At 38.8% G+C, this 19,144-nt stretch overlaps 1 protein-coding gene across 1 annotated transcript in view; it reads left to right on the forward strand.

The window, feature by feature from the left end:
- Positions 1 to 17,935, forward strand: part of LOC133424832 (vang-like protein 1) — a 74,114-nt gene extending 56,179 nt beyond the window's left edge. Inside the window, 4 exon segments of the mRNA XM_061715364.1 lie at positions 1,928 to 2,088; positions 13,745 to 13,892; positions 15,067 to 15,301; positions 17,306 to 17,935. Coding sequence (XP_061571348.1) covers positions 1,928 to 2,088; positions 13,745 to 13,892; positions 15,067 to 15,301; positions 17,306 to 17,566 — 805 coding nt within the window. The 3' untranslated portion in view covers positions 17,567 to 17,935.
- The last annotated feature ends 1,209 nt before the right edge of the window (positions 17,936 to 19,144 follow it).

The raw sequence follows: 19,144 nt of genomic DNA on the forward strand, positions 1-19,144 counted from the left end.
CTTCTCCCTTCCTCCATCAAAGCTTCACCTCCTTCCTGCTTCACGTTGCTTGTCATCCTGCAGAAATACGAGGAAAAGGTTTCTTTTTCTTATTCTCAGGAAAAGAAGAATATCTCAGCGTTTGCCTTCTCCCGGCTGTCGGCTGCTCTTTTGTAGACTTTGCAGGGATGAAAGTAGAAAGTGTTGACTTTTTCTCACGAGACGTCTCCCCCAGTCCTGTGATTAACGCTGCATCTCAGTGACAGGAGTTAATCTGTGGAACAGCTGAGATACAGAAGTGAAAATGTGTAGCACGTTATTACAATTCAAAAGCACCTATAAATACAAAATGATTAATACATATAAAACAAAGGTATAATTCACATAGGCACGTAGCTATGGACATGTGTGTATGTATGTGTGTGTGTATGTATATATATATGGGTCAATGACGAATAAGGATTTTCAACAGGTCAATTTTAAAATAATAAAAAAAAGAATATCTATTGCAGTAGTTCAAACATTAAGAATGTTGTGTACACATAAATTCCTATAAAACGTTTAAATTAAGTGATTTTTGTCAAGATGAATTGGCACTAGCCTTAAAGAAAGTCATGTGGTGCAACCATGATTCATATTAAAATGAATTAATTTCCTTAACATCTTGACATCTTTTTTTTACAAGTTTTCAGTATTATACAAAAATGGTTATTTTAATGGTCGCGTCACATGATATTTCATAAAATGGACGTCATCAGTCAAACTTTGTTTGTATATTATGATGGAAATATAAATATAAATGTGTATAAATCTTACACACTACAAGACATTTGGGAAATCACGCCAGATAGGGCAGAAGATTGATTTAAAAACATTTAGAGTGATTTCAAAAAAGGTTTTCAAAACAAGAGGCATGGTCGGACGGTCGCACCACATGACATTTTGACGCTTAAAACAACAACAAAATCCCAAATAACTAGTATTTTTTTGTAAAATTCAAGTGAGTCCATATGTGGGACAGGTAGGTCATATATATGGTATTTTTTTATCCATTAAAACCTTTTTTGAATTGAAAAAAAAATCATTTTTTCAGAAAATATAGACGTCACGTCATTGACCCATATATATATATATATATATATATATATATATATATATATATATATATATATATATATATATATATATGTATATGTATATATGTGTGTGTGTGTGTGTGTGTGTGTGTGTGTGTGTGTGTGTGTATATACAGTATGCGTGTGTGTGTGTGTGTGTGTATGTATGTGCTTATATATATACTGTATGGAATGATATTTAGTAATGACGTGGAATATGCTGTATGTTTGTATACAGTTATTTTGTTTATACTCGGGCAACTTCTCATATGGATTTATTTATGTATTTTATTTCATTCTCTAAATCCTAAATGCACTAGTTTTTAAAAGCAAACATTTTTTTTTGTGAAAAGGGTAGGCGTCATAAGCTTAAGCCTGAATTAAGGCTCTGCGTTAAACCAAAATCACACACATGAAGAAAAGAGCGCTGAAAGTTCACGACTGCTTCACGAATCGGAACTGGAAATGCGTTGCTACCAAGCGAACCAATCACAGCCCTCTCGGTCTGCGTTGGGTCCGCGTCGCCTCGACGCCTCCCCTCGTACATTTTTTGGGAGGTGCACGTCAGGCTATGTCGTAGGCTACGGAGAGACTCCTGCGTAGCCGCGTAGCCTACGGTAATGTGGTGACGTCAGAAATAGTCCCGGCTCAGCCCGGTTAGAACCTCGCCAGAATGGTTACAGAAAAAGTATCTGCTTGGAGCGGCTCTACCCGCTTCAGCCCCTAGTGCAAAAGCGCAAGACGGGGGCGTGCCGGGTAGAAGCGAGCTGAGGCGGTACTAGTGCGAAAGGGCCAAAACTAACTAACTAACTAATTTTCCTCTTCCTCTGCAGCATTCAGCGGGCGGCTCTGGCCATCATAGAGCATTACTACAGCGACTTCCCGGTCCACAACCCGGCGCTGCTCTCGGCCTCCAAGTCCCGCGCCGCCAAGCACCTGGCCGGCCTCAAGGTCTACAACGTGGATGGTGAGTTCCCAGCAGCCCCCGCTGAGGGTGAGTGGGACAAACCAAGGATGAAGCGATGTCTTCAAGAAAAGTTCTTCTTGCTGAATGTGGCCGTTGTTTGCTTACGGAAGAGTATTAGGGCCAGGCAGGAGAAAAATAAAAATAATATTTTAGAGGAAGATTTTTTTTTCATTATGCACTTCGAGAAAAAAGAGAAAAACGTCAAAATATTGAGAAAAAAGTCGACATAAAGTTGAAATGTTGAGAAAAAAGGTGAAATTTCGACTTTATTCTTAAAATTGTATTTCAACATTAATCTCAACATTTTGACTTTTTTCTCGACATTTCAACTTTTTTCTCGGAGTGCACAATAAAAAAAAATCTCCCTCTCAAATATTGTTTCTCCTGCATGGCCCTAATACTCTTCCGTAGTTTGCTAGGTTATTGAATGATTTGGTTGTTTAAATGTGTAAAGCAAAGTACATCACTGTTTTCCAAAACTATTTCTGCTTCATTTCATTCAGATAAAATGTGATACTTAATAACATCCCTGATAATTCCACTGATTTCCATTGATCACGCTTCATTATGACACATTTACTTTTAGCTACAACAGTTTTTATTAAATTAAAATAAAATGATTAACTTTTATCACAATATTGAGTTAATTGGAACATTTAAAAATCCTCTATCACGTCTGAGGTCACATTCACCAGGACGTTTAAAAACAGATCTTTCATCACCTCTTAATCCGTCCTTCCAGGATCTCGCAGTGGTTTTGTGATTTTTGCTATTTTGTTGCAACTTTTCACAAAGATTTCAAGCAAGACAATTTAAATTTTTCTCAATTTTAATGTATAATTTTAACTCTCAAATGTGTAAACATAAGCTGCATATGAAACGTTTGTTAGTGCATGTTAAAATAAAAACTAGTTTTTAAACGTTTTGCTGTAGAAAAGTTGACATCCAGAAGTTTGTGTTCCACCACGTGGAGAATAATTAAGTTCCACTTTCGTGCAACACTTGTTTGTAGTAGTTTTGCACTTCCTTGGCTGGTTTTTTTTGGCAGATGACAGCGTAATAGTGCACTTGCTGACCGGATGGATGGAGCCAGCACAAGTGGCTCTGCTCCAGCTCCTCCTGCTCTCCTTTTGTTCTGTTTATAAATATAACGTTGCAGTTTGCTAATAGTGTCTATGAGTGCCGACTAAGCTGAGATGTTGCCATAAATGCAACCCTGTATTGCAGACTTTGGCTGAATTTGTGTTCATTATTGTGATCACAACACTCCAAATTTCTGGAGGGACTGATCTTAGTATCTTACTATCTTAGTACAGTATCTTACTATCTTACTATCTTACTATCTTACTATCTTAGTATCTTACTATCTTACTATCTTAGTATCTTACTATCTTACTATCTTAGTATCTTACTATCTTAGTATCTTAGTATCTTACTATCTTACTATCTTAGTATCTTAGTGTCTCACTATCTTACTATCTTAGTATCTTACTATCTTACTATCTTAGTATCTTACTATCTTACTATCTTAGTATCTTACTATCTTACTATCTTAGTATCTTACTATCTTACTATCTTAGTATCTTACTATCTTACTATCTTAGTATCTTAGTATCTTACTATCTTACTATCTTAGTATCTTAGTGTCTCACTATCTTACTATCTTAGTATCTTACTATCTTACTATCTTAGTATCTTACTATCTTACTATCTTACTATCTTACTATCTTACTATCTTAGTATCTTAGTATCTTACTATCTTACTATCTTAGTATCTTAGTGTCTCACTATCTTACTATCTTAGTATCTTACTATCTTACTATCTTAGTATCTTACTATCTTACTATCTTACTATCTTACTATCTTACTATCTTAGTATCTTAGTATCTTACTATCTTACTATCTTAGTATCTTAGTATCTTACTATCTTACTATCTTAGTATCTTAGTGTCTCACTATCTTACTATCTTAGTATCTTAGTGTCTCACTATCTTACTATCTTAGTATCTTAGTGTCTCACTATCTTACTATCTTAGTATCTTACTATCTTACTATCTTAGTATCTTAGTATCTTAGTATCTTAGTATCTTAGTATTTTACTATCTTAGTGAGATACTAAGATAGTAAGATACTATCTTAGTATCTCAGTATCTTACTATCTTAGTATCATAGTATCTTACTATCTTACTATCTTAGTATCTTACTATCTTAGTATCTTAGTATCTTAGTATCTTACTATCTTAGTATCTTACTATCTTAGTATCTTAGTATCTTAGTATCTTAGTATCTTACTATCTTAGTATCTTAGTATCTTAGTATTTTACTATCTTAGTGAGATACTAAGATAGTAAGATACTATCTTAGTATCTCAGTATCTTAGTATCTTATGCAACAATCAACTAAATACAGCGAATTACATTGTGTCAATATTCAAAAAAAGGAATTTTTCAAATGCAGAAGCAGTTTGTGAAATACAAAGTCCACCCTCCTGCTTCCTGGGGAACTAAAGCTGACTAGAGTTATATCTTATTAGAAGATATTGTCCCGGTTCTTCCCTTCTAACGACCCAATCTAAAATCCTGACGGCCTCAACGCTCTTCCAGATGATCTTATCAGACTTTCCAGGGGTGTGACGTGTCTTAGAGAAAGGCTTTAATTGTAAATGTTCTATATGTTAAACATGGTTGGAGTTTAGAGTCGGATGTCTGTTAGAATCGGGCTGAAATGGAAATGGTACAACCGAACAGATCCCAACACACCAACCGGGTGTCATAACAGCGACCAGGGTTCAGCACTGCAGCATGTCTGGAGCGTTGTGAAGGACCTGAGGAGAGTTTGAAATGAAAGCTCGTAAATCTCCGTGAGCTGAAGCCGCGTCGTAAAGAGTCAGCCACATTCCTCCACGAAGATGTGGGGAACGATAACATGCCACACAAAGCAACGGTATTACTTCAGAGCTGTTCTACAAGTTACTGAATCAAGGATCGCACTTGGTTTTTGTTAGTAGTTTGTGTTAAATATAGATGACGGTGTAAAATGTCATATTTACCATTGTTCTTGGTAAAGACCTGATTATTTGAGGTTTTCTTGTTTAGACATCTTCATTTTTGGACATTTTTCGCCTCTAGTTGGACATTTATTTTCATTCTCTCGAGAACCAGTGCAAAATTTATGTAAATAATACATTTTAAAAAATCTCCACCGTCAAAACTATGGAGCCAAATCAAGGCCAAATGTTTTGCTAATTTGAAAATAAAATTTGAGCCTGAAAATTCTTTTTTACAGTTTCAATTTTTTTTTTTTCAGTATCAGATTTTTTTTTCAGTATCAGATCTTTTTTTCAGTTTCAGAACTTTTTATTTCAGTTTCAAATCTTTTTTTCAGTTTCACATCTTTTTTTTTCAGTTTCACATCTTTTTTTCAGTTTCAGACTAAAACAGCTTTTTAAACAGAAATGTGTCACTAATATCAGTTTTTTCCACTGCCAATCACGTGAATATAGTGTATATACAGTTTTGAATCATACTTCTACTGATAACTCCCATGATGCCACGCCCCTCTCAGTTGATGCCACGCCCCCCACGCCAGATCGGGGCCAAAAGTCTGAAACTGAAAAAAAAATTTGAAACTGAAAAAAAAGATCTGAAACTGGAAAAAAAATAAGTGAAACTGAAAAAAAAAAAGATCTGAAACTGAAAAAAAGATTTGAAACTGAAATAAAAAGTTCTGAAACTGAAAAAAAGATCTGATACTGAAAAAAGAAAAATTTAAACTGTAAAAAAGAATTTTCAGGTTCAAATTTTATTTTCAAATTAGCAAAACTTTTGGCCTTGATTTGGCTCCATACAAAACTTGCATTTTTTTTACTTAGCTTTTGTTTATTTTTCTTCCCTGAGTGACAGTGTCAGTAGTTTGAACAGGAAATGTTTATTCTTCAGGATCACTCAACGCCCCGTCATGGTGTCTTAAAGTGACAGGACGTCAAAAATACACCAAGACCTGCTGCTGAAATTCATCCAAGTGCTTGTAGTATGTTTCTCCTCACACAGCGGCTCATATAAATACTTTAGCATGTTACATGTAGCTTGTTTCCCTGCACTGAATTGCCTCTCCCGAGTGGCTGTCAGGTCTCTTCAGGTGAGTGGTTAAGTGGTTGCCTCGGAAGAAGAAAGTGGATCTGCACGTGTGGCAGAGTGGGAGAAGTTGTTGACAGTGATATCAAGCACCGGTGATTTGTAGGAAATGTGCTGCAACATGTGATATCCGTCTCAGTGCCTGCTGAGGTGCGTTTGAGCTGTCGGGGGGAACGTTTCCAAACCGTTGACTCTCTGCTCTCATGTGTCTCCTCGCACTGACGCTGAATCTTAAAGACATCTTTAGGATTAAACTGAAAGCCTACCTTTTTGACAGTAAGTAACTAACGCACCTTCCCAACTAGGCCTGTGTTGAAAAGATCGATTTTCCGATTCTAAATCGATTCTCATGTTAAATCCTGAAAATCGATTCGTATGTCTAAAGATCGATATTTTTTTTTTCATCATTACATAACAACTTTTGGTATTTTTTTGGTTTATGCCCAAAAAAGGAATGTTTTGTTGGACACAAGAAGAACTAGTGCCATGTTTTTGCCTTTTAAATATGTTTAAAAGTATGAAAACATTAAAGTTTTCAGTTATAATTGCATAAATTGTCTATATTTCTTTACTTTATATACAGGACTGTCTGAAAATTAGAATATTGTGATAAAGTCATTTATTTTCTGTAATGCAAAAATGTCATACATTCTAGATTAATTACAAATCAACTGAAATATTGCAAGCCTTTTATTATTTTAATATTGCTGATCATGGCTTATAGCTTAAAAAAACTCAAATATCCTATCTCAAAAAATTAGAATATTCTGGGAATCTTAATCTTAAACTGTAAGCCATAATCAGCAATATTAAAATAATAAAAGGCTTGCAATATTTCAGTTGATTTGTAATGAATCCAGAATGTATGACATTTTTGTTTTTTTAATTGCATTACAGAAAATAAAGAACTTTATCACAATATTCTAATTTTCTGAGACAGTCCTGTACTGTCTTGGGGTTACATTTGCATAAAATGCTAAAAACCAAATTCTCAAAAATGGGAAAAAGTAAAACAGATTTCATACAGCCTCTGTTTCCTCCCTGGATCTGTTTGATAATTCTGCCCCACGATGTTTCTGAAAGCAGTTCTATCAGCATTCTGGGAGCTGATTGGTCCTTACAGCATCATTAGCTGCCAATACTTGCTGTTGAATCTCAATATAATACTAGTATTAATATGTTGCATAACTACGGTCATATAATTCATGCAACAGCTCAAAAAACAGTTTTAATAATACTAACCCAAATCAATATCGGAATCGGATAATCGATTCTGAATCTTAAGAATCGGAATCGAATCGATTCTTGACATTTGAATGGATCCCTAGCCCTGTTCCTGCTTGTGTTCACGTGAATCCCCGGTAGATGCACCAGGACTCTGCATGTCACAGGAGGACGTCGTCCTCGCAGCAGCTGCCCCAGTGTAACACTAGTGAATCACTATTGTCCCTCAAGTGTACTCACGCTTCACTAAGTGCACTAACTTGACTTGCTCCTATTTTTTTTTTCTTCTGCTGCATTTGTCTCCCCCTTTTTTTTCACCTCCTTTTAACTGTCAGAGCAGACGGCTGCAGAGACGGCTGATAAATCAATAGCATTTATGCCGACTGTCTCGTCACTCGTCTCCTGAGTTCCACCATCCTTCACCGTGATCCTGCAGCAGCTGCTCGGGGACCCTTCAGCCTGCCGTCTCCGTCTCCAGCAGCTTCCCCTCTTCCTCGGCACTAACCACACATTTACACACAGTAATGTTGTTGGTGGAAGGGTGGAAACGCCCAGAGCTCAAAGCAGCTGGAGCACTCAGCTGCGCCGCATCCAAATGGCTCTCAGCCAGTTTATGATGCCTGACAAGCTCTTTTACAAGCTATTTGTTCTTCTTGTTGCTTTTGGTTTTTCCCCCCTCAGATGCAGATTCCTTTAAACCGTTTTCAATACACATTTAAGACCTCAAGTGCTGAAATGAATACAGATCAAAGACATTACATCCTGTTGGAGGTTATAACTAAACTACTAAATGACATTTTCATCCTCAATGAACCAATATTTCTTGTCAGGCATGCGGTTTTCTGTCCACTGGCTGCAGCACCGTTTCAGGAGAGCTTGTTTTGTTCAGACTTGTAAATCCTTTTCAAAGCCACCGTGTTTTGATGAGATTTGATGTCTACTGAAGCTGATACCACAAAGGCTGGTTTATCTTCAAAGCCATGTGCAGGGTACGATTTTACGTTGATTTTTAAAGATTTGAAATGCTGATTCGGTGCACCGATGGGCTAATCAAATCTCTACTTACAACATGGTTGAAAAGCTCCGTTAGCGGTTGTTTTTTGGGGGTGGAGTCAGACACTTAGCTCCACTCTTTGGAAATAGGCCTTACAGATTTCGGAGGTGCAGCAAAGGCAGCGTGATGTGAAGTTGGATGCAGGAAAAGATGGAGAAGCTGATCGTTTTACTCCAGTCTGGGTCTGTGATGTCATAGAACCACAGCTGGCTTGGATACCCCGGCAGATGCTTACGAGGAATATTCAGAGCTTTGTTTGAACTAATTAATTAATTCATAAAAAAAAAAAGGGATGTTCACTTAATGAGCTAATGTCCAGATATGAAGTATTTGGGTCCAGCCTTACACAGAACTAGCGATGGGAATCGAGAACCGGTTCTTGTTCAGAACCAGTTCCCAGTGTTTCAATTCCTTGGAATCGTTTGCATAACGTTGCATAAGTCAGCAGTCAATAGTAAACATGGCGCCCAGGTGATCAAACGCTTGACAGTCTGGTTACATTTCAGTTAAGGCGACAACAAGACAACTTGCAATACTTGCCAAGTCAATATTTCGTCAAAGGGAGGAAATACTACCAACTAGGAATGGGTGATATTTTACCGTTCACGATAAACCGTAAAAAAAATTCCCCACGGTAAGAATTTGTCATCTCGCGGTAAAAACGATAAATTCCCGTTGATGATGTTTTTGTGTAAAACTGAAGGAAGGAAGGAAGGAAGGAAGGAAGGAAGGAAGGAAGGAAGGAAGGAAGGAAGGAAGGAAGGAAGGAAGGAAGGAAGGAAGGAAGGAAGGAAGGAAGGAAGGAAGGAAGGAAGGAAGGAAGGAAGGAAGGAAGGAGATGAGCCAGAAAAGAAAGAAAGAAAGATAGAAATTAGCCTGAAAGAAAGAAAGAAAGGAAGGAAGGAAGGAAGGAAGGAAGGAAGGAAGGAAGGAAGGAAGGAAGGAAGGAAGGAAGGAAGGAAGGAAGGAAGGAAGGAAGGAAGGAAGGAAGGAAGGAAGGAAGGAAGGAAGGAAGGAAGGAAGGAAGGAAGGAAGGAAGGAAAGAAAGAAAGAAAGAAAGAAAGAAAAAAGGATAAAGTCCCGTTGATACGTTTTTGTGTAACAAACATGGCGGATCTGAGTCATTACAGTTTTGCAGTACAGGTGTAACTCATTTAATTGGTTTTTATTAATTCAATTTAATAAGTGTAGTTTAGTAGTATTTAGTATCTTTTAGAGCAGTATTTTGGGGGCTCCAAAGACTGAATGTGGTGATAGATTTATAGTTACAAAGGTGGAGTTGAATTGGTATTTTTTGTATCGTCATTTTTATCGTTATCGGGATAAATGCCAGAAATTATCGTGATAAATTTTTTAGTCCATACCGCCCATCCCTACTACCAACATGCAATAACTATCAATGAATGTTGCGTTTTCAATCCGCTCCGGGCCAACGTCAGTAATTCTCAACCCAGCAACAGCAGCAACGTTAGCATGTCATTGGATAATAATACTGCAGGTAACTAATTAACTAACGAACACTGCCTTTCATATTAGCACCATTTGCCTCATTGTTGTCCTTTTTTCCCCAAATGAGAATCGATAAAGAACCGAATCGTTAAGCAGAATCGAAAATGGAATTGGAATCGTAAAAATGGTATCAATTCCCATCGCTAGCCAGAACCAGGCCAATCATTCCTTCACAAACCCCCCACATCCCCCCCCTGACAGTGACGGGACTGTTTTTACAGAAGCTAGTTTTTAAAGTGTCTTACAAAACTCCAGTTCAGCACATTAGTCCTCTCTTGTGAATTGCGTCTAACAGCACGAGCGCAGCGGAGCGAGACCTTCCTCTTCCCCCATGAATTATTCTGTTCATGCTCCGATCCCTGCCCCGCGTGAATTATTCACTGGCTGCGGCCGCGTTAGCGCGCATTAGCATGGGGCAGGGTTCATCAGCAGCCTCCCATCCCAATCCTCAGAGCCACCTTGTGAAGCTGCCCAGGATGCTGCTTTAATTGGCCGCTCGGCACGTCCCGAAGGCACGGAGGGGCAGAGCGGCGTGAAGGCTTGGATGTGGGAGGATCCTCGTGTTTTTCTGTTAATAATCACATTTCTGGGAGCCATCATGAGGAAGGAGGGGAGGGCTCCTCCCGTCAGCTCCTGGAGCTTCAGCGCTGCAGGTGATGAAAGGGAATGTAAATGTAATGTAAATGTAAATGTACTTTATTTATATAGCCCTTTAGCGCCACCTCTAGGTGAGCCAAAGTGCTTTACAGAATAAAACATGCAGAAATACAACATACAATCATGAGACAGAGTAAAAAAATAACTAGAATAAAAGAAAAAGAGTAAAAAGTGTCACCACTAGGGATGGGCGGTATGGACTAAAAAATGTATCACGATAATTTCTGGCATTTATCCCGATAACGATAAAAATGACGATAAAAAAAATACCAATTCAACTCCACCTTTTTAAATATAAATCTATCACCACATTCAGTCTTTGGAGCCCCCAAAACACTGCTCTAAAAGAATTACTAAATACTACTAAACTACACCAATTAAATTGAATTAATAAAAACCAATTAAATGAGTCCACCTGTACTGCAAAACTGGAATGTAATGTAATGACTCCGTCTTCCGCCATGTTTGTTACACAAAAACGTCATCAAAGGGAATTTATTCTCTTTCTTTCTTTCTTTCTTTCTTTCTTTCTTTCTTTCTTTCTTTCTTTCTTTCTTTCTTTCTTTCTTTCTTTCTTTCTTTCTTTCTTTCTTTCTTTCTTTCTTTCTTTCTTTCTTTCTTTCTTTCTTTCTTTCTTTCTTTTCTGGCTCATTTCCTTTCCTTCTTTCTTTCTTTCTTTCTTTCTTTTCTGGCTCATTTCCTTTCCTTCTTTCTTTCTTTCTTTCTTTCTTTTCTGGCTCATTTCTTTTCCTTCTTTCTTTCTTTCTTTCTTTCTTTTCTGGCTCATTTCTTTTCCTTCTTTCTTTCTTTCTTTCTTTCTTTTCTGGCTCATTTCCTTTCCTTCCTTCCTTCCTTCCTTCCTTCCTTCCTTCCTTCCTTCCTTCCTTCCTTCCTTCCTTCCTTCCTTCTTTCCTTCCTTCCGTTACACAAAAACGTCATCAACAGGAATTTATCGTTTTTACCATGAGATGACAAATTCTTACCGTGCAGAATTTTTTTGGCGGTATATCATGAACGGTAAAATATATCGCCCATTTCTAGTCACCACACTACTGGGTATTAAAAGCCATTCAAAATATATAGGTTTTAAGGTCACAGATGGTGCGTAAGTTGCAGGGGAGCGCAGGGGCTGTGGGAAAAAAGATTTCACTTTGGCTAGGAGGCGTAACTGATAAAAACTTGTCCTAACGACATCATCAACTTGTCTGTCAAATTTGAAAAAACTATCAAAAATCACACCCAGATTTCTGACATAAGGACTGAAAGAAGAGGACAAGGCCCCAAAGCTAGTCGTCACAGTTTCCCCAAACACAATGCTCTCTGTCTTGTCCTGGTTTAAGTGCAGGAAGTTCTGGGCCGACCACTGCTTGATTTCAGCAATACATGCAAGCAGGGAAGGATGTGCATCGGTATCTCTGGGCTTCAATGGCAGATAGATTTGCAGATCATCGGCGTAACAGTGAAATGATAGGTTGTGCCTGGCTATAATAGATCCAAGTGGTAACATGTATAGAGAGAAAAGAATTGGACCAAGAATAGAACCTTGCGGGACCAGAGAGGTACTAGAGGAGCAGGAGTCCCCAATCATCACAGAAAAGGTTCTATCAGACAAATACGATGTAATATATGACGTAGTATTAGGGCCAAACTAAGACAAAAAAAAATTTGGAAATTACGAGAATAAAGTCATAATATTGTGAGAATAAAGTCGTACTATTAAGAGAATAAAGTCGTTAAATTACGAGAATAAAGTCGTAATTTATGAGAACTCTAACAGGAAGAGCACATATGTCTTTTGTGGAAGAGGAGCTGTCTGGTATAGTATAGTATAGTATAGTATAGTATAGTATAGTAGTGGTCGACTGCAGGGCTAGCGGTGGTTACATCTGCTGCCATTCAAAGAGGTTTTGTTGTGATTTTCCTCTTCCACAAAAGACGCAATTTCTTCCAAGTCTGTGTGGTTCCTTCCTCGAAATAGACGCAGTCGTTTGCACAATCGTTTTAAAGTCCTTATAATGATAATAATTCGATGCTGATGTGCCAAAAGATTAAGTATTTCCTTATTTGTGAAACTGATACCAAAATATAACTTCACAAGATGCTCAATATTCCTCATTTTAACACAGGGAGAAGAAGCTCTTCCTGTTAGAGTCCTCATGAATTACGACTTTATTCTCATAATATTACGACTTTATTCTCGTAATATTACGATTTTATTCTCGTAATATTACGACTTTATTCTCGTGATATTACGACTTTATTCTCGCAACATTATGACTTTATTCTCGTAATTTTACAACTTTATTCTCATAATATTACAACTTCATTCTCATAATATTACAACTTTATTCTCATAATATTACAACTTCATTTTCATAATATTACAACTTTATTCTCATAATATTACGACTTTATTCTCGTAATATTACAACTTTATTCTCAGAATATTACAACTTTATTCTCGCAATATTACGACTTTATTCTCATAATATTAGGACTTTATTCTCGTAATATTAGGACTTTATTCTCATAATATTACAACTTTATTCTCATAATATTACGACTTTATTCTCATAATATTACGACTTTATTCTCGTAATATTACAACTTTATTCTCAGAATATTACAACTTCATTTTCATAATATTACAACTTTATTCTCATAATATTACGACTTTATTCTCATAATATTACAACTTTATTCTCATAATATTACGACTTTATTCTCATAATATTACAACTTTATTCTCATAATATTACGACTTTATTCTCATAATATTACAACTTTATTCTCGCAACATTACGACTTTATTCTCGTAATTTTACAACTTTATTCTCATAATATTACGACTTTATTCTCGTAACTTCCAAATGTTTTTTTGTCTTAGTTTGGCCCTAATACTCCGTCATCGTAAACCAGTGCGGCGAAGGCCAACATAATTGAAATGGGGTGAGGTTTATGAGCGTGGGTAATCCAACCCCTCCACCCAGCAGCAGCTTGCTCCCTCACGTTGCACCGTACGTCACCATCAAAGCCTTGTTTCCCCACCTTCACCAATGCTGCTCCCCCCACACGGTCCTCTCCTCTAACGCTGTTGCTGCCGCAGGTCCAGGGAACAGCGCAGCAGCGGGGCTGGCGCACTCCCAGTCCAGGGCCATGATCGCCGCCGCCGCCCGCCGCAGGGACACCAGCCACAACGAGCTGTACTACGAGGAGGCCGAGCACGAGAGGCGCGTCCGCAAGCGGAAAGCACGGTGAGGTCCCACCCCCAGCAGGGAGGAGCTGCAGCTCAGGCCCACGGTTTCCCACGAGGAGCCTTCAGGTCTACAGGGAGACCTGAGCAGACCTCAGGTCTTCCTGTAGACCTGAGGTCTGCTCAAACTGGCAGCTCCTTTAAATCAGCACTAAAAACATGACTGTTTACTGAAGCATACTCTTAAATTAAATACTTACCTGCTGTACTCTACTAACAACTTGTACAGAAGAGTATTAGGGCCAGGCAGGAGAAAAAATATTTGAGAGGGGAAGACTTTTTTTTTTATTATGCACTTCGAGAAAAAAGTCGAAATGTCGAGAAAAAAGTCTAAATGTCGAGATTAATGTTGAAATATAATTTTGTGAAAAAAGTCGAAATTTTACTTCAACATTATTCTCGACATTTCATCTTTTCTCTCAACATTTCGACTTTTTTCTCAACATTTCGACTTTTTTTCGAAATTGTACTTCAACGTTAATCTCGACATTTCGACTTTTCTCTCGACATTTCGACTTTTTTCTCGACATTTCAACTTTTTTCTTGAAATTGACATTTCGACTTTTTTCTCAACATTTAGACTTTTTTTCAAAATTGTACTTCAACATTGATCAACATTTCGACTTTTTTCTCGCCATTTCGATTTTTCTCTCAACATTTCGACTTTTTTCTCGACATTTCGACTTTTCTCTTGACATTTTCGACTTTTTTCTCAACATTTCGACTTTTTTCTCGAAATTGTACTTCAACGTTAATCTCGACATTTTGACTTTTCTCTTGACATTTCGACTTTTCTCTCGATATTTCGACTTTTCTCCCGACATTTCGACTTTTTTCTCAACATTTCGACTTTTTTCTAAATTGTACTTCAACGTTAATCTCGACATTTCGACTTTTCTCAACATTTTGACTTTTTTCTCGAAGTGCATAATGAAAAAAAAATCTTCCTCCTCTAAAATATTATTTTTATTTTTCTCCTGCCTGGCCCTAATACTCTTCTGTACAACTTGTGCTTTTTATTATTTTACCTCTTTTCTTATCATTTTATTTCATTGTATTTGTTATTTACTGTTTAATTGTGTCTTGCCGCTTTTAATGTTGATGTAAAGCACTTTGAATGACCTTGTCTTGAATTGTGCTATATACAAATAAACTTGCCTTGTGTGTGGTCCCAGGCTGGTGGTGGCGGTGGAGGAGGCCTTCACCCACATCAAACGCATGCAGGAGGACGAGCAGAAGAAGACCCCGGGGGACGTGATGGACCCACGGGAGGCGGCCCAGGCCATCTTCCCCTCCATGGCCCGGGCCCTGCAGAAGTACCTGCGGACCACCAAGCAGCAGCACTGCCACAGCATGGAGAGCATCCAGCAGCACCTGGCCTTCTGCATCACCCACAACATGACGCCCAAGGTCTGCACACCCTCACCTGCAGCCTCCCTGTGTGTTGATCCTGCTTAGGGAGGCCCCGATACCGATACTAGTATCGGTATCGGGGCCGATACTGCTCTCATATAGAGGGAATGTGCATGACGTCACAGATGCGACTTCACAGCGGGTTTTGCCCACTGAGTGGCAGAAAGACTGAGTGGCAGTGTAAACTTTCAGTTTGAGCAACTGGAAAACATCTAAAATGGGAAAGAGCTGTTGTACGATCGACTGTACTCAGATTTAGCAAGAAATCAGAATTTGTAGATTTAGCAAGAAATCAGAGTTATCGTTTTACAGACTGCCAAAAAATAAGCTTAAGAGAGACAAATGTATCGCTGCAATTCTCAGAAACAACTGGATTCCAGGCACCGAAACGTGGATTTGCGGTTCCCATTTTGTATCAGGTAATGTTGGATTTTCGGGTAGCTAACGTTAAACGGTCAAATCATAAAGTTCAGTGTCCTCATCACTTTAATTTCTACAACAAATCCTGCCTTGAAGTAGGGCCAAGCATCAAGACTTTTGTATGCCTTCAAGCTTTGCTTCGTGTAGAAATTAAGTACATATAAATATCAGGAAACTGGATTCGTGGCCAAATATTAATGTCCATGGACCACTGGTTCTTCAGGTAACTGTACGGGTCACTGTCAAGTCCAACTGCCTTTAATTTAAGCCGATAATCAGCTGTTATCCCGTCTTCTCCACTAGTTGCAGCAATTTTTGCTGATGTTTTGCCACTCAGTGTGAGTAAGGGGGCTGGTCCAGTGGGGAAGTGATGTCAATGCATACCCTTTATACTCGTACTCGCAAAAATTCTCCGATACCACGCATCGATACCACTTCATTGTTGTTGTAGTTACTGATTAGTGACTCTAGGGGGAGATGTTGAGCTGCAGTCAGCGTGGTGATGAGTAGAGAGTGATACCCATGAGCAGGGCCATTTCAGGCAAGATACCGACAATTAATGCTAGCGGGATGTCAGCAGTGTGGACATATTTCAAAATAAGGGACGTTGACAGAAGCAAGGCAGACTGCAAGCTACGTGCTGCTAAGGTGTCAAGAGGAGGAAAGGAGAATACGTCGTTTAATACCAGCAACTTGATAAAACATCTCAAGACGCATCATAAAGCTGAGTATACAGAGTTTGCTAACGCTACTGCAAGACCACAACAGCCAACTTTAGCTCAGGTTCTGTAAAAGCGACAGACAAGAGACGACCCACGGGCCGTTAAAATAACGGAGGCTCCAACCCGTTATATAGCTGGATGAGCAGCCACTGTCAGTTGGAGTGGACAAAGGATTTCACAGTCTTCTCGACGCATTCGAGCCGCGATATGATGTTTCATTGATATGTTATATGTGACATTTTCTTAAATGTGAAGACAGTACCAGTGTGGAGACTTTTTACTTACACAGAAAGATTATTTTTTGTTTAAAATAGTTATTCTAATAGTTTTATTTCTTTTTATTGAATTTATCTGTTGCAACTTAAACCTGTCTTCCAATTCATTGTATTTTTCATTGCATTTTTAACCTAGTTATTTACTGGCACGGTACTCTACGGAAAAGTATTAGGGCCATGCAGGAGAAAAAATATTTGAGAGGGGAAGATTTTTTTTTTATTGTGCACTTCATTCAGGAAATTTCAGGAATAAAGTCGAAATTTTGCCTTTTTTCTCAACATTTCAACTTTATTTACGAAATTTTGACTTATTTCTTGAAATTGTATTTCAACATTAATCTCGAAATTTCGCCTTTTTTCTCAACATTTCGACTTTTTTCTCTTAGTGCATAATGGAAAAAAAATCTTCCTCCTCTAAAATATTATTTTTATTTTTCTCCTGCCTGGCCCTAATACTCCGTAGTACTCGATATCGCCAAGTACACAAATTAAAATACCCGTACTCGGTGTGAAAACAATGTTATGGGGTCCTCCCTAGTCCTGCTCACGTGTTTCCGTCCTCTCTTCCCTTCTCTTCCCCCCAGGCGTTCCTGGAGAGCTACCTGGCCCCGGGGCCGACCCTGCAGTACAGCCGGGACCACTGGCAGGCCCGGCAGTGGACGCTGATCAGCGAGGCGTCGGTCACCAGCGGCCTGAGCGACGGCGCCGTCTTCCTGCTCAAGTGTGTGGACTTCAGCCTGGTGGTGACGGCCCGGAGCCTGCCCTACATCCAGCTCTCCGAGGAATACATCGACCCCAAGTCCCACAAGTTTGTCCTGCGGCTGCAGTCCGAGACCTCCGTCTAGGACGCCCTCCGTCTCTCACTCCTCACCACGACTCGCTCACGTCTTTCCTTCTGGGTTTGAAGTTTTTGATTTTGTACTTTTATATATATATATATATTATATGAATCTATATATCACTTGTCCAAATGTACTGATCTGTAAATGTATGAGGTGGATGAAAGGAAGCGTTGCTCGCCAGGATTTGGTCACCTTGGTTACGGTTGTGTGCACATACTGTATGTTTGGGTGTGTGGATGTGTATCGTTTTTGTGTCGACACAATCATTCGTTGCAATCTGAGACGCTAAAGCCAAACACAGCTGGAGCCAGACGTGCTGGGGGTTCCTGGAACACTGCAAAAACTCAGAATCTTAACAAGAATATTTGACTTATTTCGAGTTAAAATGTCTCATTTTTAGTCAAAAAATCTCATTACACTTAAAACAAGACTCATCACTGGAAAAAACAACAATTTTCACCTGTTTCAAGTAGGTTTTCACTTAAAATCTGCCAGTGGAACAAGATTGTTTTGCTTGTAATGAGAAGATAAATCTTGTCCCACTGACGGAGGAGTATTAGGGCCATGCAGGAGAAAAAATATTTGAGAGGGGAAGATTTTTTTTTTTATTGTGCACTTCGAGAAAAAAGTTGAAATGTCGAGAAAAAAGTCGAAATGTTGAGAATAATGTTGAAATACAATTTTGAGAAAAAAGTCGAACATTTCAACTTTATTCCCGAAATTTTGACTTTTTTTGTTGAAATTGAATTTCAACATTAATCTCGACATTTCCACTTTTTTCTCAACATTTCCACTTTTTTCTCTTAGTGCATAATGAAAAAAAATCTTCCTCCTCTAAAATATTATTTTTATTTTTCTCCCGCTGGCCCTAATACTCAAGATTTATCTTCTCATTACAAGCAAAACAATCTTGTCCCACTGGCAGATTTTTCTACTTATTTCAAGTGAAAATGTACTTGAAACAGGTGAAAATTGTCAAATAACAAGTTATTTTTCTGGTAATGACTCTTGTTTTAAGTGTAATGAGATTTTTTTACTAAATATGAGACATTTTAACTAGAAATAGGCCAAATATTCCTGGTAAGATTTAGAGTTTTTGCAGTGAACCCCTGCAGACAATCTGGAGGTTCCTGGAACCCCTGCAGACGCTGGGAACCTCCCAGGGGACAGACGGACGGATGGACAAACCACTACAGATGTGCGACTCGGAGTTGGACCAGGAACCCTGACGGGACGGTCGTCTCTCCTGCAACACCCGGGGTGTTTGGACCTTTTTTAGGTGACTTGGACTTTGTGGAACCCCAAAACCAAGAAATGGGAGTTAGCATTAATGCATTAATGCCAGCCGTCAGAGGAACTTCCTGAAGGAATATCCGACCTGGACGTCTGCAGAACCGCAGACCTGGGACACTCCAGCAGGTCCAGCCCCCCAACAACAACCAAAGTGCGATGTCTCGACTTGTTACCAGGCTGGACACACGGACTCGTGCCCAGAGACGTTTGCCTTCCATCGTTGGTCCAGCCGTCTTCTCAGGGCTCCGGCGTCTGCTGCACCGGCCTGGCACCGCCACAGAACCAAAC

This window comes from Cololabis saira, chromosome 24 (genome assembly GCF_033807715.1).
Source record: "Cololabis saira isolate AMF1-May2022 chromosome 24, fColSai1.1, whole genome shotgun sequence".
Classification (NCBI taxonomy): Eukaryota; Metazoa; Chordata; class Actinopteri; order Beloniformes; family Belonidae; genus Cololabis; species Cololabis saira.